We start from the raw sequence: 24,630 nt of genomic DNA, 5'->3' as shown, positions 1-24,630 counted from the left end.
CCACAGGCAAATTGGAACCATGAAGAGGCTGCTAGGAAAGCTGCAACCACCAAGTAGCTGCAGAGGGTCAGGCAAGTCCTGAGGAGTCAGCTGAACGGTAAGAACAAGATCCGGGCTATCAACACCTACGCCCTGCTGGTGATCAGGTACCCTGCTGGGGTAATAAGCTGGCCAAAGGAGGCGATAGAAGCCAGTGACATCAAGACCAGGAAGCTCCTGATCATGCATGGAGGGGTTCACCCCGAGTCCAGCACCCTGAAGCTATATGCTAAGCGGAACGAAGGAGGCCGGGGACTGGTGAGTGTCAGCACCACAGTCCAGAATGAGACAGCCAACGTCCATGAATACATCAGGAGGATGGCTCCAACCGACTCCGTGCTCAGTGAATTCCTCAGGCAGCAGAAACTCAAGAAAGAGGAGGAAGAGGAGGAACCATCATGGAAGGACAGGCCCCTGCACGGTATGTACCACCAGCAGATAGATGAAGTGGCTGACATCCAGAAATTCTACCAGTGGCTGGACAAAGCTGGACTGAAAGACAGCACAGAGGCACTAATCATGGCAGCACACAACTCTGAGCACAAGATCCATAGAGGCTGCGGTCTACCACACTAGGCAAGATGTGTGTGTGTGTACACACAGAAGCAATATAGCACCCCTAAAAGTGACCAATCTTGCTAGTTTGTGTGCATCAACATGCCATCACAAGGAATTCAGAGCGTAGCAAAACACAGACAACGGAGGCTCAAATATGTGCACTCGCTACACACACAGAGAAATGCACGTATTCACACAAACACTGAAACCCCCATGCATATTTACAAAAGGGGACATGTTCATTGATCTAGAAGTGATTCTAAGTTAAAACAACTACAAAGGAATAAAAAGCACAACCATGCTCTGACGGGTGTGTAAAAGCATGATGTTAATACCTTTGTCCATCTACATATTTGTGTGTGTATGTGCACGCAAGTGAGTGTGTGTCTAAGTCTACTTGATTCTGTTAAGTCCCTCCAGGTGAGCATTCTGCGTGTGTGCTCCAGTGTGGGTCTCAGTATGTGTGCATGCTCTCAGGCAGTACCAGTTCAGGTCACTGACTCTTGCTATTTAATGTTAAAGTTCTGGCTGTATTGTTGTCTGTGTGCATTTGTAGATTCTTGAAAGAAGAGACCCAAAATCGATTCAATTCTTGGTTCTTGTGCATCAACGAGTATGTTCTTTCCAGCCAATGAATCTAGCATTGCATCGTGCTATCCTAGTATGAATCTTAACAGTGTTCCCTTACTTTTGTATTCTAGGTGAAAGCCTGCTGCCACCACACTGATGTCACTTTGAAAGTGAAGAAGGAGCTGATTGGATGTTGAGTTGAGGAGAGCAGGAGCTGTTGTCCCTGAAAAAACACAAAAAATAAAGATATCATAGACCAGGTGAATGATTAGAAAAAGCATTAAAGTTTGAGGAATATAATATTAGATATACAGGAAGGAACCCCTTTCTACGTAATGGTGCCTCTTTTTCAGCAAGACTTAGACTATAAGTCTTATTTAAATCCCAGGACCAGCTGGGAAATTATGTGCAGAGAAGGTGAACAACCCCTCACCCTCCATGGATAGCTAGCATTTTAGTGTCCTTATGTGAAGCGGCCTTATATGCCCAGTGAAGCTGCTCAGTGGTCAACACCAGATCACTGTGGTTATAGTGGGTAGCTCCCCGGTGTGCCTTCCTTAGAAGGGCGCAGTCAGTTGTGTGTGGGTGGGTGTGTGCGTTGCCCTATGGGCAACATGTTTTATGTGTGATAGCTGTGTGACAGGTATGTGCTTGGGGCAGGTCACAGGGGAAACTCTGCAGGGAAATCATAAAAGGTTAGATCATTCTTTATCCCTGCCTGTCTTCTTTCTATCCCTTTTTTATTTTCCTTTTCCTCCACCTTCAGTCTCATGGTGACACTCTTCTTACTGACTGCTTAGAATTGGAAGAATTCTGTGTCTTAAAAAGATTTATTCTTTATTTAAGATATATATCATATTTTTGGTATTACAACTCATCCATCACAGCTCTCCGGTGTATGCCATATGTGTGTGTATCTATAGTTTAAGAGCTGCCATATCTAATTCATCATAGATCTTGTGTGTTTGTGTGTGTGTGTATCCATAGTTTAGAAGCTGTCATCTCTCATCCATCATAGGACATTGTTTGCATGTGTGTCTGTGCATAACTTAATGCATTTAGGTGCATGTGTGAGCATGCTGTCTTACCAGAAAATGACCCTAATTTGGGAGCTGTCATGTCTCCTCCATCGTAGATCTCCAGAGAGTCCCAGTTGTGCTCAGTAGCAAATGTCATTACTTGGATCTAAATAGCCAACAATGATAATAAATGAACACAACAGCCAACAGCTTCCTCCAAAATTAGTGTATATCCAGTAGACTATGCATTTATATTTAAGTGTATATATATCTGTACCTGAATCCCAGCCCCTTCACTGACATGAATCCTCCACAGACAATTGAGACTGTTTGGGTAGGGTTCAGGATAGCCAGGAGACAGTATTGTCCCGCGACGTTCAGTCAAATTACCACTGCAGGGAACTAGAATGAAGACATAAAATCCACAATTCTTGGCAAAACATTATAACTAAATGCCAACAGATGGGGCAGGATATTGGAATATGGCTCTTCGTTCCTAAAAAAACACAATATGGTCTTCAAATTATAACAACAGCGAGCCAGACAGGAAAAATAGGAAAACAAACACCTTTTATGGCATAAACTGAGGTGAAAGTTGAGGCTTTTTACAAAAAACACAGCTCTCAACAGGAACCCTAGAGTTCACATGGATGCATTTAGTTTTAGAATTAAACTTCAATCATTACTCTCATTAACTAGTACAAGATGCTTCACAGAAAGGACTAATTACTCAAGGCCTTTTTTCATCTGCGTTTTCATCAGTGCTCTCTGGGGATTTTAAATGTCATCAGCGAAGTATCCCAGAATGCACTGCATGCCAACGAGTATGACATTGATGGTGAAGAGCTTAGGCTTAATGCTGCTGTTTGTTTCAGAGGACAGCTGTTAAGTTGTTTTATTAATTTTTTCTGGTTTTTTTTTTTCAGGTAGTCCTTCAGTCTTTCGCTTATCCAGATTTTGCATTAATACTTAATAATACTCAAGTCTGCACAGACCTGTTCAGGGATCTAAGGTCCTGCTTGCTGGGTGACATCAAGCAGTCATACTGATGACTCTCACCCTGGCTCTCAAAATGACAGTTGGCAATGTTTACAGTCATGCCAGGGAAAACAGATATATCTCCCTTTGGTTATCTATTGTTATCTCCTTTGTTGTGTTTCAAATGTGATCTCATTCTTACTGGAAGATAAAACTGGATCATTGATTTGAAAGAGCTATTGTTTTGCTGTCAGTCTGTCTGATGGTTAAAGTCAAACTACGTGTGGCCTTTGGGGTCCTTTGCACAGTTATCCAAAATTATAAACAACTGGGGACTTTATTGATGCTTAAGACAATTTTTAGTCTTACCTATACAAGTTGGTGTTGTTGTGTTCCACTGCGCAAGGGCACCTGGTACCGCCTGGCACCAAATCGCATTGGATCCCTTTAATAGATATCCTGGATTGCACTCAAACCGAACCACAGAGCCCACTGAGAACTCTGAACTAATCCGCCTGCCATACCGAGGCTCAGGTACTGAACTGCACTGGCTGTCACTGGTCCGAGGGACAGCTACAATAATGAGAGGAATGACATGATTCAAGATGAGGAAAGACGGGATATAAACATATGAGCAGGGAGACTTTGAAGTTAATCTTGAATTGAACATATGTTATTGTGTTTAAGTGAACACATGTCAAACACAGAGAGAATTACCTTGGTAGACAAAGTGAAAGCCTCTAGCTGATTGGCCACTTTTAGCATTGAACCGGAGCATGATTTGATTGGAAGTTGCCAATGGCAGCGTCTCTCCTGAGAAAAAAACAAAACAAAACACATACATCACAATGATTTCAAAATGAATTTTAATCCAAAAACGTTTTTGTAGAAGCTTTAAAAGTAGAAGACAACAGCAACAACATACAGCTCCTTTTTAAACCTACATGTGCTACAAAGATACAGACTCTCAGTTCCACAAACATTCACTGTCCATTTAAGTATATGTTAAGTGCCTATATATTTAAGAGTACCAGCTTCCATTCATAACTCAGCAATAAGCAGGGTTTTTCATTCTTTTTCGCTTTTTGGTAAAATATGTGCCTCACAAGAATTAAAATGCAAAACAAAGACGCACACACACGTGCACACACCATCTCAGCAGGCATACACAAACAGAGATTTATATGCACACACATACGCAGGCAAATGAAGTAACAGTGATAAATGGGTAAAACATGGCCTGGTGTGGCTGACATTTAGAACCATCATTAGCAGCACGGGGATCAGGATGTGTGTGCGTATGTGTAAGTCTGGTATGTGTGTATGTGAGTTAATATGTTTGTGAGTCAGGGAAATCAGTCAGTTAGGTGGAACAATGTGCTACAAAGCTGTTTGCCCCCTTTTTTCTTGTGTATGCGTGTGTGTGCGTGTGTGCACATGTGAATGCGTGCGTGAGTAACGGGTAATGATGCGGATAACATTATTTTGTAAAGCGTGGTATGTTTCATTCGTTTTCAGCCAAAAAAAAAAAAAAAAAAAAAAACCTCAACGCAAAAAACCCAAATGAACTTCAAGGTATGAGTCATTCATTCTATATATACCATTACCAATTAAATTAGACGGGTTGTATTTATCAGAAAAAAGGCAGCTACATCCAGTCAACACACATAAGTCTCACTGATCTATGAGCACAAAAAAGCAAAAATGTAAGCTCGTTTGTCTTTTTATCAAACTTTAAACCACTCCACTATTATAAGGAACTTTACTCGTAGTTGTAGTTACATTGTTTACTAAACACAGTCATTTTCTTCCCTTATAATTCTACAAACAAAAGGAGGTAGCAAAAGTGGGGGAGAAAAAGAATAAACACAAGAAAGAAAATATTCTGAAAGTTATGATTTTGACATAAAGGAACTAAACGTCACTTCTAAGGGGATTCCCCTGCAGCGTGCCTCCAGGCCATAACACACGAAATTCACACAAAAGTTAAACTCTGAGGCGATGCCTTCGCACTTTACCAGCAACGATGTTAATCATTATATTTTTTTTTATTTATTTAACAAATTATTATTAATATCCTTTCATCTAGATCAAATTAGTCATATCTTTCTATTTCCATCCATCTGTATTACTGTGTAAAGACTCAAAACATTGGCAAGCTGGGGTGACTCAAAGTTGGAAGATAAGAAAACCCATGGAGAATTCTGTTAAGGAGTATCAGTGCTACTGTATGTTGTATGGCCCCAGTGAGACGCTTTCCACTGCTGATTTCCTCTTGTAAAGATAACCCGTAATGGATTTTCACCAAATACATCACTGTCAAATAAATTGTGATAACGACCACTGGTGCTGTGTTCTACAGCCCCCCAGAGCTGCTTTCTTACAGAAGATTTCATTATTTTTCTCTTTCGAAAACAGCTCAACAGTGCAAAAAAAAGGAAAAAAAGGAAAATTGTAGGTGGGGCAGCTTTTCAAAAGTATAATATCATGCATATATAAGTGAAAAAACAATAAAATAACAGTTTCTTTGATGACAATATAATATTTAAAAAAATATAAAAACTGCATTCCTCAGGCTGCGTCTGGCTGTTTCTGGCACTAGAGTTGATCAACAGACTCACCTGAATGTGAACCAGCCAGGGAGCTGAGCAATCGGGCGTTGTCATTGGGTCCATCAAACAGTTCCACTGAGTCATTCATTGCTGTTTGGAAGACAGCAAACTGACCAAACACCACTGGACAAAAAAACAAACAAAAAAAAAACAGACAAATAAAAACAAATTGGGACAAATGATTATTTCAAAATTTGAACAAGTCTTCTGTGCTTTGATTACAAGACTGACTGTAAGCAGTTTTGTAATTATGCACTTACCGAACTGAGGCGACACTGTGATGTAATAGGAGCAAGTCTGTTTTGTCGTGTAGTTTAAAGGATAGTTTGGAGACAAAACGACCCCTTCAGATCCACCGTACTGTCCTCCGCATGGCGCTGTGCACAGAAGGTGATTATTAGAAGCTTTTCATTTAATAGATTTTAGAATGTTATTTAGATATTTTACAACTACAGCACAATAGCCACATGTTTTATAAAGTAGTAAACAAACACATTATTTGAAAATATGCATACCAAAGTACACAAAACCAGGGTATTCTAAATTAAATGAACTCACACTGATGCACACAAATTTTGATTGTTGCAAATTGTGGAGATACTACTGCACAATTAAAAGTGTGCACGTAGCTGCAGTTCTTGGACATATAAAAACCGTATTATTAAAGAACAGTAGATACCGAAAGGACGTAGAATACCAACCCAATACTAATTATTCATCCAACCTGTTGTTTAGCCCAAACAGGTCACCAATCAATCACAAGGTCAACACAGAGAAACAGACAACGACATACAGCTAGAGTCACCCGCTAAACTAACATGCAAAGAGCAGGAGGAAGTCCACGGAGGCACATGAGAACTTACAAACTCGGCACAGAATCTGACTGAGAGGTTTAAACCGGGAGCCTTTTTGCTGTAAGGTGACAGTGCTAAGTACTACACCAACATGCTGTCCCCAATATTAATTAATTTGATGTTAAAAAGACACAGATGCAACTTAGTATGCAGGACTTGGCATTGGTATGTAATATGATACGGTGGTGGTCATATTCATAGCGATGATTCAGGTCTGAAATCCTGTCTCACAGAACATTTGATCAGTGCAGCAGTAACCCCTTGCTCACTTGCATTAATGAAGTTGAGCCCTTCAGGCTCACAGCAGTCTGCTAACATTTGGTATTAACTATATATCCAAACAAATGTGTTTGCGATGCTCTCCATAATATTTCTGCATAAGCTCCACCTGCTACTTTGTAAAATGATTTTAGTAGGAGTCTTAATCAAGGTTGATTAAGACTCCTAGAACCTCTACAACGACGTTAGATCAAACATGTAAATGTATGAGTAATGCAGAACTACATAATATTTATCAATTCAAGTGTGATAAATGTTTTTGAATCTTATTGTCTTGAGTAGGGATGGGTACCGGTGTCCGGTGCCATGATGGCACCGGTTCTGACATAAACGGTAGTAACCAGACCGAAAAGCAGCGCACATTTCGGTGCTTTATTTCGGTGCTTTTTTTTCCTGAGCTGTGATACACTTTAGATTCTAGCCAATCATTTTACGTTTCCGAGGATAGTAGGCGGGGCCAGGTACGTACGTTCTGTTAAAGCAGAGCTACAGATTAAAAATGTCCAAGGCGAAGCGGTTAAAAGTCTGGCTGTACTTCATAGCAAAATATGCAAACTCAGCAGCCTGCAACAAGTGCTTTAAGCTGATACTGTGATACTGTCAAAGGAGGTAACACCTCAAATCCGATGAAACACCTGGCGACGCATAGCGTTTTTTTTAAAAGCCCATAAATGCGCCGTATTTGATAGCTTGCTGCGAGACCTCACACCGAGCACATCTACTGCGGGTGGGTTGCCTGTTATGCAACATCCCCCAAAAACACGAAGAGGAGAGTCCTGGCCCCTAGCCCTGCCAGTGTAGCAGAAATGATGACGGATGATGATGGCAGCAGCAGCCGTTCTTCTCTGCGTGAGTAGGCTTATTACATTAATGCATGTAAGGTGAACTAGCAAACATCATCATAGCTACATGCTGCTGTCTTCTTGTTTGATGGCAGATACTCCCTTCACCCTGGCTAAAAAGGCTAAAATGACCAAAGAAAAAGTGGAAAACAGTTAAACATGAGAGGTTTAGGACAAAGTTTGTGTTTTTTCCATTGTTTAAGCACTGCTTCCAGCCAAGAGTGATACCATATATGCCCCATAGCTGCAGAAAAGGCTAACATTGTTATATTTTTACAAAAAACAGCTGAACATGAGAGGTTTTTGGACCAATTTTGTGTTCTCCATTCTTTAAGCACCGGTTTGAGCACCGTTTGAGCACCGGCACCGTTTCAAAAGTACCGATTTGGCACCGGTATCGGATAAAACCTAAACGATACCCATCCCTAGTCTTGAGAGTAATCACTGTTCCAAAATGTATATAAAAGGCAGTCCTAGGCACTATGAAATAAATTACTCCCTGAGTACATTCAGATTCTGCTAGGTAAGACTTACAGTGGAGCTATGCCATTACTTGGCTCACAGAATCATATTTTAGGATGGTTCATTAGTTAACAGCACATTTAAATACTGTTAACTGGAAACTGTCCATTCATTATAGGATGTTTGCTTGTTTGTGTTGGTTCCATAACAGACTGGAAATCTGCTTAATGGATAAAATTCTCACACGGTGTCATGACCTTATATAATATAAATAAATATAGACAAAGATAAACATAGCCATCATTTAGAGTACAGAACAGTGAGTTTTTGTTCAGTGACATGTTGTTGTACTCATCTATTGCACATTGTACGCATATTTTTTATGCGTACAATGTGCACAAAGTTTAAATGTTGCGAGCCATTTAAAGGTTTAGAAGGTTTATACTCGCAACCAAGTGCAGGAATGTCTATATTTTGGTGCTCTTTTATTTTTTTATTTCTTATCAAGTGTACTTTTCTTTCAATCTCCAGAGTGGCAGGAAAAAATCCCGTGGATAAGGTGAAAAGGAAACACTCACCTCGCCCTCATTACTATCACTGAGCAAAGCCCTCAACACCCAGTGGAACTGTGGAACTGCTCAGTGGTCAACAGATCAAAGTCTGTTTGTTCTGGACAGTCTCCAGGAGTGACACTGTGCGAGTGTGATCAGTAACATATCGAAAAAGCACACGTTGACTATCAGTAGCAATTATCTGAAAAAACTAAATATCAAAATAAAAAAAAATGTACCCTAACTTGCAGAAACAAATGCCCTTACATATCCTTAACATCAAGGGTCAGCGTAGCCTCATTGTTCCACTTCAATCTGTTTTTAAGATACAAAGAAAAATAAGATAAAAAACTTGAATGCGTTAGTGTAACTTTAACGCTCTAGGTTACTGATTAGAAGGTCAGGGTTTAAAGCCCCAACACTTCCAAACTCCTACACTGAGCCTGTGAGAAAAGCCCTTAGGCCTATCTGCTCCAGGGGCAACATATCATAGCTGACCCTGGACTTTAATCTGAGGCTCTTAACAAGCTGGGATATGCAGGGGAAAAAATATCACTATACTGTAATACACGTGAAAATAAAAGCATCCTCTTCTGCTCCACTGCTACTCTACAACTAAGGTAACAACATTTCAAGGAACATTTGGCATTAGTGGCCAAACAGTTTCATCCGCTTTGCTGCTTCAGTTATTTAGGGACATAATGTTGCAATAAAGCGTACAGATTTTAGCCATGTCTCTTTTTCATTTTTTTCCCTGTTCCTGGGAGCACTGCCCATTACAAAAGAAGCTGGCAAGCATATCATTACTCTAATCTCTTGCGTTTTTTTTCTCTTTTCTTCTTCTTCTTTTTTTTAATCCAACTGACTGCAATTGGCTCCAAAGTTGTTTAGTTTAGCAGAAAACTTGTGTTGTCCCCAAATATCACTTGGGCCGTTGTGGCTCCAAGGCTTTGTTATATAATGTAAACGTCTTCTGATATCTATCTGGGCATGTGCATTTGTGTATGAGAGTGTGTATGTATGATATTCACTTAGGACAGAATATATAGGAAATCTCATTTTTCATCTCATCATTAAATGTGGGAAATTGGTCAAATATACATATATTTTTTAAAAAGTGATGTCTCCACTTAACGGAGTAAAAAACAATCAACGACACTGTGGATTCTTTGGGAAAAAAAGCCTCACGCATTTACCCATAAACAACACATCCCATGGCACTATGAAGCATTAAGTGTGATGCAGCAGCAACACTTGGTGGCTATATATCACATTAAAAACAATTCAGGAGAGGGCTATAACAAAGAGCCACATGTTCTTTCATAAGTGAGACCAAAGTTCTGGTGCACCCTCTTCAAAGTAGTTAGTTCCTCTTGACAACAACACAGCGGGATAAAAACTTTAGTGGCTGAATTTATGTGGTGCTGTGCAAGAGCACAGTGTGGGATCTCCTGTATTAGTGTAGTGCAGTTTCAAAAATAGCCTATTAATCCATACCACCAATGCATGACCCACAAGAAACACACCTAACAGTAGCTTGTTCCATCTTTTTGCACCCCCAAGGGAGCTGCAAACCTTTTGCGAGAACAGCATGTGGGTGTGCAGACATTTATATTGCAGGTTAGGTCAGCAGAGGTCATTGACATTTGTGTAAGTGTCTCTGAATGTGTGCGTGCATGTGTGTGCACAAAAAAAACAGCAGCAACTAGCAAATCTGTCAGTGTCACCTTCCCCGGCACACGCACACACTCACCATGTAAGTCTTATCCCTTCCCTTCTCACCTTGTCCGGCCTCTGCTCTTCTCGTCTTGCTATGGTGTGTATCACTTTGGCTTAGTCCCAATGTGCACCCACAATATCAGCTGTGATCCCTAGTGGACTATAATTAGCGTCACCTCCGTGCTTGTTGAAAGTGTGAGAGCATGGGAGTGCAAAGGTTATAAGGACAGCCTGAGAACTGGGCCAGCACTCTGTGAATTAATATACTGCCTGGGTTAGAGGTCCATCTGTGAAACTAAGAAGTGACACTAAGGGTGTGGGTTCATATGTGGTTTCATAAAACTGTCTGATAGTAATTTAAAACACAGTATCATGTTAGCCTAAACGTTGTTAGTTGGTAGCCCCTCTAATGTTATTTTTCTTTCCCCTTTTGGATGATTTTGAACATCCACTTCAACAGCCCCTTGAGGATAATTCCCTCAAGCAAAGATTTCAGCATTTCAGTCTTGCGAAAACTGTGGGCTCAAAAATTCCACCAGAGAGCCCTGAAGCACTTTCCGATTTCTCAGTAGTACAGCCTTGAGCCCTCAAGGACTTATCTGCAACATATGTCATAGTCTTTGAGTCCATGTGTGGACATTAAGACTCACTCGGTAAAACTGATTTACATCCTAAGAATATAAATACAACAAAACTTGGTTTCTTCTACTTTGCTAGACAGTTGCTGTACTCCCACCTACTCATCCTCCACCTCCTCCCCACTCATATCCCTCTCTACTTTCTTCCTGTTTCCTAAAGCATCATAGTAATCATGCTCTTTCTTTCTTCTATTGATTGATACTTTCTGGATTGATTTTTGTTGTGCTGTAGCATTCAAACCCTCAGGTCTAGAGGTCTTGTCTTGATCTACCCACAATCTCCCAGTGGTGCTGCTCTAGGCTCAGGTGTCAGCCTTATCAAAAGCCTTCACACACACACACACATGCGCTTTGATCATTCACACCCTCTGTCTCTCTCTCTCTCTCACACACACACACACACACACACACACACACACACACACACACAAATAAATGCAAAAGATGCTATGCAAGTCACTCTCTTTCTCTCACACATCTACGAGCTTTGATCATCAACACACACACACACACACACACACACACACACACACACACACACAACACTCTTGTAGTACTTTCTGCGTCTCATTTTCCCTTTTCTCTCATACAAATATAAAGACACACAAACACACACATACAGGCACAGCAGGGCTCATGGTGGCAGGAGTACAGGAAAGAGTTTTGAAATGTCCTAAACTTTTAAAGTTGGGTTGCAGTTCATCCAGTAAGTGTTTTTTGGAACCATAAACACAGCCGCTGCTGTCACTTCAACATTTCAAGAAAAGGATTCATTTGTCAACAGCGTAATAACCACAGTTCTTGAGCACAACATATACACAACAGAATCCATTATTTATACTATGAAGCACAATGAGAATGAAATCCATGAAAACTTCAGGAAAAAAAATGGTTATGCCATTTGCTTTGCATGTCTTGCACATTTCAAATGTCTTTATCTAATGACATTTTTTCTCATAGAAAGTAGCAGTAAAATGAAAGTAGTAAAGTATATGTAAGTCTATAACCCTTTTTATAGAAACGGAATGATTAATACAATATAAGACTTTCTCTGTATTCCCTGTACTACCTCGGATCCGGATTTATCATTTTCACCTTGAAGTTGCAGACATAAAAAACATACTAAGATCCAAAAAGCCAACATGAAAAGTCCTTTTAGACTTATACCTGCTACTCGCAATATGTTCTCTGGATCAAGTCAACAAGCATGTGCCCTGAACACCAGGAGCACTGGCAGCAAATGCGAGCGTGAATTAACATGGGCAGAATCCACCGAGAAAGCGTGAAATTACCGGTGCTCACTTGGCAAATTCGGTATAATGCACCATGCTACAGCACTCATTCCACCAGTATAACAATTTTAGTCTTTTCATACTTGTCAAGAGATATGCTGCTTTCATTCACCTTTTCATTCCAGTCAGTTCTTGTCTACAATATATTAGGTAATATTTAGTTCTTTAAGTATTGACACTGACCATAAACTCAATATTTCCTCCAGATGTTTTAAATTAAAAGCTCGCCAGGAACAGGAAGCATTATGCCCTATTAGCTCTCTGTAAGGCTTTTAATTGTCCTTCTTCTGCAGACACAACACATTAACTGTGTTTACAGATAGCACTCGGAAAAAGTTCAGAAGGAATTTTGGATCCTTCTTTCTCCCAGAACTGCTTCATAAGAGCCATATTTATAACCTGCTGGGTGCGAATGGCTCTAAGAGGTTATGATGCATTTCTATTCGATTTAGATCTGGGTCATTTCAATACCAAATATCCTTTGATTAAAATAATTCAGTAAAAGACTTAGTTCTTAGATTTTCTAAGCTTTAACTGAGCTTCCACTGGTTGACAGTCACCCTCACACTATCCCGTAACTTATTTTGATAAAAGCATTTCGCCACAGTGATTCTTTTACAAGTTTACATAATGGCATGCAGTGCTGCTTTTACACTGTAGAGAGTTTTGCACTTTGTTTTTTCTAAATAATTCAACCTTGGCTTATAGTCAAGAAAAGTTGTCACTGAAAAGTTCTGATATTTGGTAATACATTTTTGGAGCACAAAAATATAACTCATCTGCTGATGAGTAATGTAACTTCCAGCTTTTCTACCTTGAATCTAAATACCTTTTATTGATTTCATTTGAATGACTATTTCTTGCCTGAATGTCAACATTGAATAATGTACTTAGTATGGACTTTGTTTGTCTCGTCTATGATCAGTGCTTCTTATGCATAATTCTGCAGGGATCGCTTACTTTTTCTACCACTCTATATGCACGCGTGGTACGATTTTTTGGGGTATGTGTGTACCCATGTGTTCATTCATGCTGTGTGCGTTTGTAAGGAAACTGCCTCTAGGCGGCACTCTATTATAGCTATGTCACTCTCTCACTTTACCTCTGTGTCTCTTCTCTCACATAAACACACATACACACATGTGGTCTTACACACAACCCTATCAACAGTCACGGAGAATTCCTTCTTTCTCGCACCAGCTCTTAGTTACCATGGAAACCAATAAAAGAGCGGTTTGAGATGGGAGGTGTTTGTATGTGTGTCTAAGAGTGTGTGCGTGCGTGCATGTGTGAGAGAGAGAGAAGGCAAGAAGAGGCAAGAGAGCTAGAGAGAAATTGTGAGAGAAACATACAGAGCAAATCAGACACAGACAGAGGAGGTAGGAGGAAAGTAAAATAAGAAAGACAGAGGATGAAAAAATCTTGAAGAGAGATACAGGGGAGAGTGAGAAGTAGTTACAGAGAAAAAAGCAAAGGAAAGGAGTAGAAGGGAGATGAGTGAGGGGGATGAAAGGGAGAAAAAAGGAGACGGAGGGAGTGTAAGTGGAGATGTATTATTTAAAGAGGTCTCACCCTGTCTAATGAGTTTGGTCTAAAAGCCCCAGGAGCTGCCCAAAGATAGAGAGACAGACAGAGAGACAGACAGAGAGACAGAGCAACTTCCCTAACTATGCGGTGAGAAAATTCAATGTGCAATCAGAGCTGAGGGAGCAAAGGCGAAAGACTGCAGAGTGGGATTTAGTCAAATTGTTCTGCTTTGACTATATGAATTGTTTATAATGTAGGTAATGACAATCTCAGGAGATCTAACCATTTATTGGGATCACTGAAAGGGCAGGAACTAAACTGACTTGCATTTAGGAAACTCTCATCCAGAGAGCAGGCCTGATATTACTGAAATAGTGTTAACAATAGGGCTGCCACAAACGATTATTTTGATAGTCGACTAGTCACCGATTATTTTTGCGATTAGTCGACTAATCAGATCATGCATCCATTGGACGTAAAACGTACAGCTTATTGCACCAGCATGCATCTGCTCTTATATAACTGTCATTAGCTTACAGCTTTAAGTGTTTAAGGTATGTGCTAACTAAAAATAAAGACAAGATGATAGTTTATTGAATTTAAATGAAATTTGCAGATTGTTTCGGTGAAGTTTAATAAACTCGGCCATCTGCTCCTTGCTATCTAAAATATAACAGGACACTGGAGTATATTCTCCAGCATCTCACACTTCTGATAATCAGTTGTCTGCTTGACGTTTATTCAGCTGTGTAAAAACTATAACTTTAATTTCAGCCAAACCGATTTACTCAGGAACAAATAAAATACTGAAAAAAGCCAAACAATAACATTTTTAAGTTATCTAAGTGACTTATATATATCATGTTTAACCTGAGTAGCAAAAGACGGCGGTGGGTTTGAAAACGATTTGCCGGGAGTCCAGTGTTCTCACCGGTTCTAGTGAGCCTTCATCCCCAGCTAGCTATCGAGCTGGTGGGTAACAGGTGTCTCCGAAAACGTCGGAGCGCTTTTGAAAATATGTGGTGTCTTGATAAACTGAGCAGATATTTGAGGTTTACACAGCTACATTCTCACCTGAAAATATGTTAAACGTTTATTTTGTGACCCAGAAAGAATAATAAGAGTAATATTAAAACTAAATAGCTTCGGGGTTTAACGGCAGCTGGCATCCTTGTACATGCAGTGCTGCCATCTTCTGTTTCAGTCCATTATTACACTGTTAAATCCTACTACTTATTCCTGCGTCTGTTGGGATCTTACAAAGCTTCAAACGACGCATCGACTATTAAATTAGTCGTCGACGATTTTGATAGTCGACGTAATCGTGACTAGTCAACTAATCGTGGCAGCCCTAGTTAACAATAATAAAGTTAAAAGGTAAAAGTAAAAGAAAACATATACACATGTATATGTGTATATATGTAAATACATGTGTATATGTATATGTGTATATACACATGTGTATATGTTGCACACTTTGTGTGTGTGCTTGTGTGTGTGTGTGTGTATAAGTAACTTAGTTACCAGATAGACTATTTTATTTTTTATTTTATTGATTAAATTATGGTCTTACTGTATAGTAAAACATTAACCTGTGTAACAATACCTGGGCAAAAGGTTGGGGTTGGTCTGCTAAATCTGCTAAGTGGCATTATTACCTTGAAATAAAGTCGATGAAGGAGAGGATGAAATAAAATGACTTGATAACCTCTTATTCTTGCTCTTTTTTTGGGTTTTTTTTGCTTTTCTCAAATACCTACTATGAGTGCAATTATCCCATTCTTATTCTCTCACACCCCTGAATGCCTGTGACTGTCTCCCAGACATTATTAAACAGAGCTTTCACAGGAGACTTTTCAAAGTAGGAATATGTGCTTTATGTCTATGTGCCCATAACCATTTTTAATTCTTATCTCCTTGCTCTGTGGCTTATCTGAATTTTTTACCCACATGGCATTAGTCAGATATGCCTCTCTCACATACACAAACCCATATACACCATGAATGGCACTCTGGCAGGTGTCGTTTCATTGCTTCTCTGAGCTGTCAATCACACAGACAGCTCAGTCCCCAATCCCTGACTGCTTTGATAACGCGCACACACACACACACACGTAAAGACAACAACTACACTTAAATCCAGATCTGGGAATGGGAAGTGGGGGATTGGGGTTTTTTGAATGTGGTTGGTCCTGTAAATAAATAATGAAGCAATATAATCAGCTGCCAGTGTCCCTTGTCCCAAGGACAGACTTTCATTCCACCGTCTTTAACAAGGTTTCAGACTGCAAGCCTTATTCTGTTCTGTTCACAAACTAGTTCCCTTCCCCCTAAGCTCAGAAGATCTTCAGAGTACAATAAGTCCTAAAATCACAAGCTGCAATCCAATCCAAGACAGTGGTGTTAAAGTCCAGTCCTCCACAGAACAAAAGTTTCTCTGGAGAGGCAGTTAAAATATGTTAGCTAGTTGGCACTGAATAAAAAGCATGATTCAAACATTACAAAACAATGGAGTGAGTTGCCAAATATATATGGTGGAGTTGTCCAAATAAAGTCTATGATTTTGAAAGACTGGACCTATCATTCTTCAGGAAGGAAGCTCGATGGCTAAAGCGAGATATACAACCTACAGTGTTGCTACTAGATAGTGTATAACAATGACCAAGATTCATATGAAATTTAGATAATACAGAGAAAATCTTCATAAAGTTCATGTTATTTAAATAAACAGGGGAAAAATAGAGAGAGAGAGTGGAAAAGCAAGGTCCCAATTTGGAATCAAACAGAGAACACAGTGTGCAGTTTCACCTGAGTTACCAGATTTCTAATAAATATTCACTGTAACAATAATATTATGGTACAGCAATACGCACAAGGTTGTATTTCCTGATGCGTCACTCCTACCTTTACATGATGGCAGTGCCTTGTTCCACACTGGCTTTCCATCTGGACCCATGACACAGGTGATGGTATCTTCACCTGCTATTGTGTAGCCATGGTGACAGCTGTAGGAGACCTGAGATCCCAATTTATAGTCGTACCCTGTCCGACTGGCATTCATAACATTACCGGGATCAAAACAGGCTTCCCTTGGTTTTTCTGTTGAGAGGGAAAGTGTCTGTATGAGTAGAGTAGCCTAATAGTTTTTATTACAAAATAAAAATTGTATTTACTTTCTTAGATTTTTTTTGCAAACTTATAACAGTACAACAACCTGCGGTACAGAAAAGGCAGTGTAACAATGAGAATTATGATACTGTTAGGAAATACATTAATCAATTTTCTATTAGAATGTAAATAAAGTTTCAGAGCTGTACATTTCTACAATATGCATAAATCTTTATAGTCCAGCATTTCGAATTACAATATGTCCTCCCATATAAAAGGGCAAATAACCCCCAACAAAACAAAACAAAAAGAGCAAACAAGAAGAAGAATGAGATGGCGATAAAGTAGTAAAAGACAAATAGTGGTCAAACAGTGTCTTGGATCTTTATGACTTGGAGCTGGACCAGCTTGTTTGCGTTTCTGTGATCAGCCAATAAGAATGAGATATTATGCCTGAGAAAGGAAATGGGCAGGATGACAGAGAAGGGTGGAGGGCAAGATAGAAGTGAAACAGAGAGATCATTAAGGCTGGATTTTAATTAGAAAGATGGCAGATGAAAGGTAGTGAATAATGACAAAAGTACAGAAGTGTAAGGTAGTGTGATGAGACCAACAACAGAATAGGTGATGGTCTTTTTAAAAACTAGACATAAATAGGATAAAGGAATCAAGAAGAAAAGGGGATTTATAAAATTTGCCAGAGCAGATCTAGTCTCTACTCAGCTGAACAACTAAGTACTGTATTGACTATAAGCGTTAAATCACCCCTAGTCAAGCCAAACCAGGATAAGTCACAATCACTTGAAGTAAACAACTCATCGGCTGGCAAGGAGCACCGTGTTCGGCTGATAAACAAAAACAAAAAATAAAACAAACCACAAAAACTTCTCCTGTATGAAGGGATTAATAAGAATAGGCAGATTAAATTTGATCCAGTCTGCACACTAAACAATCCTGCATCGACTTTTTAATCATTACACCCAATGCAAGCACATTATCGTTTTTACATTCACCGTTTTGCATTTCAATGTGCAGAAACAGTCATAAAATACCTTTTATTTGCTAGAAACCTACATTGATTTGCCTTGTTCTTTTCAACCTCATTAGGCCTATACTGAGATGCTATTTTGAAAGTGAATGTTATTGATACGAGTTGTATTTACTATTTCTACTATTACACTCAAAACTATGCTCCTGCTGCTTGCACACTGCTGTTACTAACACTATCCTGTATACCACTAATATGTATCACTTTTACTAAAATCAGTACTTCTACCATCACCACAACATTTCTTTTATTGCTGATAATTACGTAATAATTCAGTAATGGGATAGTTTCAAACAGTTGTAATCACTAAAGAATTAATCATAAGCTGTTTAAATCTATTTAATGTTGCCAAATGTAAAGTACACCTGGACATGTCAAGCCAAAAGTTTTTTGGTTTAATTACCTCTATATTCGATGGCGAATCCAGACATGCCCAGCGAGGCATCCGATCTGAATGCAAGGAAGAGACTGTTATCACTGCTCTCTATCCGCTCTGGGGCCTGGTTGCCTTGGAGACTTGCTAGTAGAGGCCCATTAGAGTCTTCACCCTCATAGATGTGCAGGAAGTCGTAACTTGGCTCCATGTTAAAACTGGGTATAAAAAAAAAAAAAAAAAAAAAAAAAAAAAAAATCTTAGACCTAAAAAATACTTATTGGTAAGTTTGTTGGTAGTTTTCAAAGTGTCCAAACAATTAACACAGAACTGTACGTTCAGTTAGGTATGTGTGCCATTTAATTGCTGACAGTTTGAGCTATCTCCATTGTAATCGTCAACTCATCTCCTTGCTTTCTTTTTGAGATGTTTGATGTTTTATGGATATTTGTCACTCTGTTAAAACGAAGACAGAAATATTTGACCGAAAACGTAAATAACTTAAGACATTCAGAAAAATAGGAAACTGTTGCAACAGCAGTCTTATCATTAGGTTAGTCATCCTGTTGTCACACTTTGAAAGAGGACAACATGTACTGTAACATTTATGGTCGAAGCACGCGTATGTAGAGTTGGATGTCTCGAGACCGGTCTCGAAACCACTTTTAGGTGATCTTGGTCTTGTCTTGGTGCGTCTGTCCTCTCAGTAAGCGAGTGAGACAGTAGACAGCGGTGAGGAGGGCTGTGCGAGTGCATCGCAAAAACACATAAATATGCCTGTGACCCGTAAACGATGCAGCATCTGGCTGCAGTTTAAAGACTTTTTTGTCTCAGTCTCAGTCTTGGTCTTGTCTCGACTTTGTCTTGACTCGGTCTGCTTTGGTCTTGGTCTTGTCTTGGTCTCGATACCCTCTAGTCTTGGTATTGTCTTGGTCTTGGTTTAGGCGGTCTTGACTACAAGTCTACGTGTGTGTGTGTGTGTGTATAGTAGCTCGTTCTCTCACAGATGGATAGACTGTGAATCAGTTGGTTGGAAGTGTGTGTCTGTGTAAGAGTTTGTGTGTCCAGTCATAGCAAGGAAACATGAAGAGAAAGAGATGGAGAGAGACTGTTTGACATTAAGGGCAGCGATACTGCAAAAGTAGCAGAAAAGTACTTTTCTGTTTGACTTTTCAGCACTATAATGAGCTATAGAAAGATCTTTAGATTTTTAAGTCTCACAAAACATATATAAACTTTTGTTTTGTGAGACTTAAAAATTTGACTTGGTGAGGAAAAAGAAAAGAAAATTACGGATAAACTATTTGACATACAGTGGCTTGCAAAAGGATTTGGCCCCCTTGAACCTTTCCACATTTTGTCACATTACAGCCACAAAAATGAATCTTATTGGAATTCCACGTGAAAGACCAATACAAAGTGGTGTACACGTGAGAAGTGGAACGAAAATCATACATGATTCCAAACATTTTTTACAAATAAATAACTGCAAAGTGGGGTGTGCGTAATTATTCAGTCCCCTTTGGTCTGAGTGCAGTCAGTTGCCCATAGACATTGCCTGATGAGTGCCAATGACTAAATAGAGTGCACCTGTGTGTAATCTAATGTCAGTACAAATACAGCTGCTCTGTGATGGACTCAGAGGTTGTCTAAGAGAATATTAGGAGCAACAACACCATGAAGTCCAAAGAACACACAAGTCAGGGATAAAGTTATTGAGAAATTTAAAGCAGGCTTAGGCTACAAAAAGATTTCCCAAGCCTTGAACATCTCACGGAGCACTGTTCAAGCGATCATTCAGAAATGGAAGGAGTATGGCACAACTGTAAACCTACCAAGACAAGGCCGTCCACTTAAACTCACAGGCCGAACAAGGAGAGCGCTGATCAGAAATGCAGCCAAGAGGCCCATGGTGACTCTGGACGAGCTGCAGAGATCTACAGCTCAGGTGGGGGAATCTGTCCATAAGACAACTATTAGTCGTGCACTGCACAAAGTTGGCCTTTATGGAAGAGTGGCAAGAAGAAAGCCATTGTTAACAGAAAACCATAAGAAGTCCCGTTTGCAGTTTGCCACAAGCCATGTGGGGGACACAGCAAACATGTGGAAGAAGGTGCTCTGGTCAGATGAGACCAACATGGAACTTTTTGGCCAAAATGCAAAACGCTATGTGTGGCGGAAAACTAACACTGCACATCACTCTGAACACACCATCCCCACTGTCAAATATGGTGGTGGCAGCATCATGCTCTGGGGGTGCTTCTCTTCAGCAGGGACAGGGAAGCTGGTCAGAGTTGATGGTAAGATGGATGGAGCCTAATACAGGACAATCTTGGAAGAAAACCTCTTGGCGTCTGCAAAAGACTTGAGACTGGGGCGGAGGTTCACCTTCCAGCAGGACAACGACCCTAAACATAAAGCCAGGGCAACAATGGGATGGTTTAAAACAAAACATATCCATGTGTTAGAATGGCCCAGTCAAAGTCCAGATCTAAATCCAATCGAGAATCTGTGGCAAGATCTGAAAACTGCTGTTCACAAACGCTGTCCATCTAATCTGACTGAACTGGAGCTTTTGCAAAGAAGAATGGGCAAGAATTTCAGTCTCTAGATGTGCAAAGCTGGTAGAGACAAACCCTAAAAGACTGGCAGCTGTAATTGCAGCAAAAGGTGGTTCTACAAAGTATTGACTCAGGGGGCTGAATAATTACGCACACCCCACTTTTCAGTTATTTATTTGTAAAAAATGTTTGGAATCATGTATGATTTTCGCTCCACTTCTCACGTGTACACCACTTTGTATTGGTCTTTCACGTGGAATTCCAATAAAATTGATTCATGTTTGTGGCTGTAATGTGACAAAATGTGGGAAAGTTCAAGGGGGCCGAATACTTTTGCAAGCCACTGTATTTCCCCTACTTTTTGAAGGCTAAAACAGGCGTCAAGTTTCCCACTGCAAAATTAGTTATTGAAAATACACATTAATAATGTGGTATGCAAAAATTACCAAAGTTAAAATGAGTGCAATGAATGTTTCAGTTTAAGGCTTGTTTTGTGTCTGGTATAAAATGAGATTAACTACACCCAGACCCCATTTGCACTGACGGAGCTTTAAATGGTCTTTACTAATACCTTTTGCATTAGTAATACACGTGGGTGTAAATGCTAAAGAAACTAAGTGTGATAAAACTAAAACTCGCTGAAAAGAAATGGCACAACATTATTACCCTACAAACCACAACAGTAAAACTAGAGTATATTAAGATCTGGATGAAAAATCAGGGAAAATGACATAAAATTGAGAGAGTAGACTGTTATGAAATGAATTATACATTTTAAAATATATTGTAATGACATGGAAATGAAATGAATACGGATGTGTTTTGTTTTAAAATGACTCCAAATAGCCTGTAAATTTAAAACATACATAAAATATAATTTTAGGTTATTTTACAAATGAAATAAGATTTCAGGCTGATACCTTTTAAAACAGCTACAAAAGAAAGTTCACTTGGATGTGGACGCTCAGATAATGACATCTCAAAACTAGGTTTGTCTTGACTGGAGAAACACATTGTGATTAAATTCAAAGGCTGATCGGGAAGTCATTACTAACTGGGTCATTTTGTAGTCTATTCAAGCTAAGCTTAGAAATAACAGTTAAATTTAAACAAATCATGAAAAATATGATACACAACATTCAGAAAACAACCAATATCAATACAACTTAATTAGAAGTAAAATAAAACTGCCTCACTGTTACAACAGAAGGGAATTATCTCTCAAGCTTAAAAACATGAAGCAAAAATTGGGTCATTTTTTCTCCTTTGGCAATCTGGAGAAAGTCCGCTTTGCTTTTATCTCTTTTGCTACATTTGAAGCTCAAGTCTTCACTTTTGCTTTAGTCATAAGCCGCTAACCACTGTGACTTGTAAAATATTTACCACCGAGGCACAAGCAGAACTCGAAATGTAAATAAACACTGCCCTATTACCAAAAAACAAAACATTAAATGGTTGGAAATTCCTTTTATTCACACAGCAATTTCAAGGCAAGAATAGTATCTGTAATCTCACTGCATCAAGTTTAGTGTGTTTGTCTGAAAAAGATCATTCTAATTTCTTTTTGCATGCAGTCACAGTACTTTTCAATATAGATATAATACAAATAGATATATTTGTATAGTGATGTATTCAATGTTGCACTGATATATACATTAGATCATTAGATACTGTTAATTTAGAATACCTTGTTCCTATGTGTAGGACATTATCAAAATGGTCACAGTGATGAAACATAAAAGACTAAAAAGATTTAGGGTCAGATTTATTAACAATCCCAGCTATGTGAAATTTGTGACTGAAAAGCATGCACGCAGGTAGGAATTATAGAAATGGCTAAGGTTCGACACGTGCAATTTATTGCAAATTGCACTGTATTTCACACGCAATAAAAGCATGTGTTATTATGATCGATAGTTGGCGCTAAAAGCCTCAATTTATTCGGGATGCCGGGGGAAAATGTCAGAATGAGCATGTAATTGGAAGCGTTGGATGCAAAAAGCTATGAACGTGGTGCCAAAATGTTGCATCTGTCTTGACATCTGTCTCTTTGCACAGTCTTCGCCCTGACATGTTAACAGTTCTTGTTTTTTGGCTTTGTTAGCTAAACTGAACTGAACTCAGCGTGACACACTGGAGTGAGGGAAGAGGAGAATCCCAATTCAAAAGGCCTACAAATACGTATTGGAAGCCAAATTAGCTTTTATAGTGAATGATGGGCAGTGTTTCAGCCTTTTAGTCCCATTTCTCCACAAAGATTCTTCAAAGATAAAAAAGTATCTGTAATTTTTTCCTTTCAGCAGAGAAACAAGCAGAGCAGCTTTTTTGGACTTCTACCTTGTTGTTATCAGGTCTCTTAAACACCACATTCAAACATCTGTCAAAATGAAGCAATCACTGGGATTTAGATTCAGACATATCTAATGACTGAATCTTACAATATCCAATTACGGGCTATGTGCACATTTATGCAAATGGAACATTAACAATTGCTTCATTGATATATGTATGGGTCAGAATTTGGCAGTAAATAACTGCATTCTTCTGAAAATCATACATGTCAAAAGTTACAGATTTCAGTTTTAGCTTTATTTTGTGGATTAGCTTGTAATAGATTAGACAAAGTTATCAGCGGAGTTAACAATAATATGTAACAGAAGACTATATCAAAAACATACTGATTCTCCACCAGCTGCCTCTTTTTAATTTGATGCCATTCTGCTTCCAGAAGGAAACATGTGCACAGTCCTAAACTTTAACTATTTTAGTTAACATATTATTCATCCCTTCATTGGGGATGCTCTTGGTAGAATGTAGATTAGTCAAAAACGATCTGTACACATCTTTGTACACTGTTTTGAAAACGCATTAGATGACAATGGAAAAAAAGGCTAGATATCTAAACTGTTATGGACTAGGTAATATGTTAGAAATGAATAGATGCTGCATCATTTTGTGGAAATGGAAATGATCGACCATCAAAGTGCTTAATTCAAAGACACCCCAAAATCTGAGTGAAAAAATGACCCGGCAAGCTAGTCCATTTTGCAGAGATTTCATTGCAGTAACTCAAAATGGTACTCAGTAGTTTGTATGGGCCGCACTTGCGCTTGTATGCATGCCTAACACCAGGTCATGCTCCTAATGGGTCGACACATAGTATCCATGGGCTCTCCTGCCAGATCTGGACCAGGGCATCACTGAGTTTCTGGAAAACATGAGGTCCAGTAGAAAATGTGGGGCCCTCAGCCATCCTCATGATGTCTTTTCAGATTGTTTGGTCATAGAAATTCACACCAGTGGCCTGCTGGAGGTTATTTTGTAATTCTCTGATAGTGCTTATACTGTTTGTAGTTGCACAAAGGAACAGATACCGGTCCTACCGATGGGTTAAGGACCCAACCCCATTCAGCTCTCATAGTGTAACTGCCTGTCTTCTGGAATTTCCTCCATGCTCTTGAGACTGTGCTTGGAGACAGCAAATCTTCCAGCAATGGCATGTACTGATGTGTTATCCTGGAGGAGTTGAACTACCTGTGCAACTTCTGTAGGGTCCAGTTATCGCCTCATGTTATCAGTAGTGACACTGGCCCTAGCCAG

At 39.4% G+C, this 24,630-nt stretch overlaps 1 protein-coding gene across 1 annotated transcript in view; it reads right to left on the bottom strand.

Annotated features, from left to right (window-relative positions):
- LOC101487496 (CUB and sushi domain-containing protein 1) overlaps positions 1-24,630 on the bottom strand; it is a 457,578-nt gene that overhangs the window by 69,117 nt on the left and 363,831 nt on the right. Inside the window, exons 31-39 of the mRNA XM_024803309.2 lie at positions 18,500-18,687; positions 16,845-17,039; positions 6,037-6,153; positions 5,786-5,899; positions 3,882-3,977; positions 3,534-3,737; positions 2,464-2,588; positions 2,256-2,352; positions 1,286-1,390 (exon numbers count right to left, since the gene is read on the bottom strand). Of these exons, the coding sequence (XP_024659077.2) occupies positions 1,286-1,390; positions 2,256-2,352; positions 2,464-2,588; positions 3,534-3,737; positions 3,882-3,977; positions 5,786-5,899; positions 6,037-6,153; positions 16,845-17,039; positions 18,500-18,687 (1,241 nt within the window). The remainder of the gene's footprint in view (positions 1-1,285; positions 1,391-2,255; positions 2,353-2,463; positions 2,589-3,533; positions 3,738-3,881; positions 3,978-5,785; positions 5,900-6,036; positions 6,154-16,844; positions 17,040-18,499; positions 18,688-24,630) is intronic.

Source organism: Maylandia zebra, linkage group LG1, assembly GCF_041146795.1.
Source record: "Maylandia zebra isolate NMK-2024a linkage group LG1, Mzebra_GT3a, whole genome shotgun sequence".
Taxonomy (NCBI): domain Eukaryota; kingdom Metazoa; phylum Chordata; class Actinopteri; order Cichliformes; family Cichlidae; genus Maylandia; species Maylandia zebra.
The sequence above is the reverse complement of the archived record's forward strand: the minus strand, read 5'-3'. Positions and strand labels throughout refer to the sequence as shown.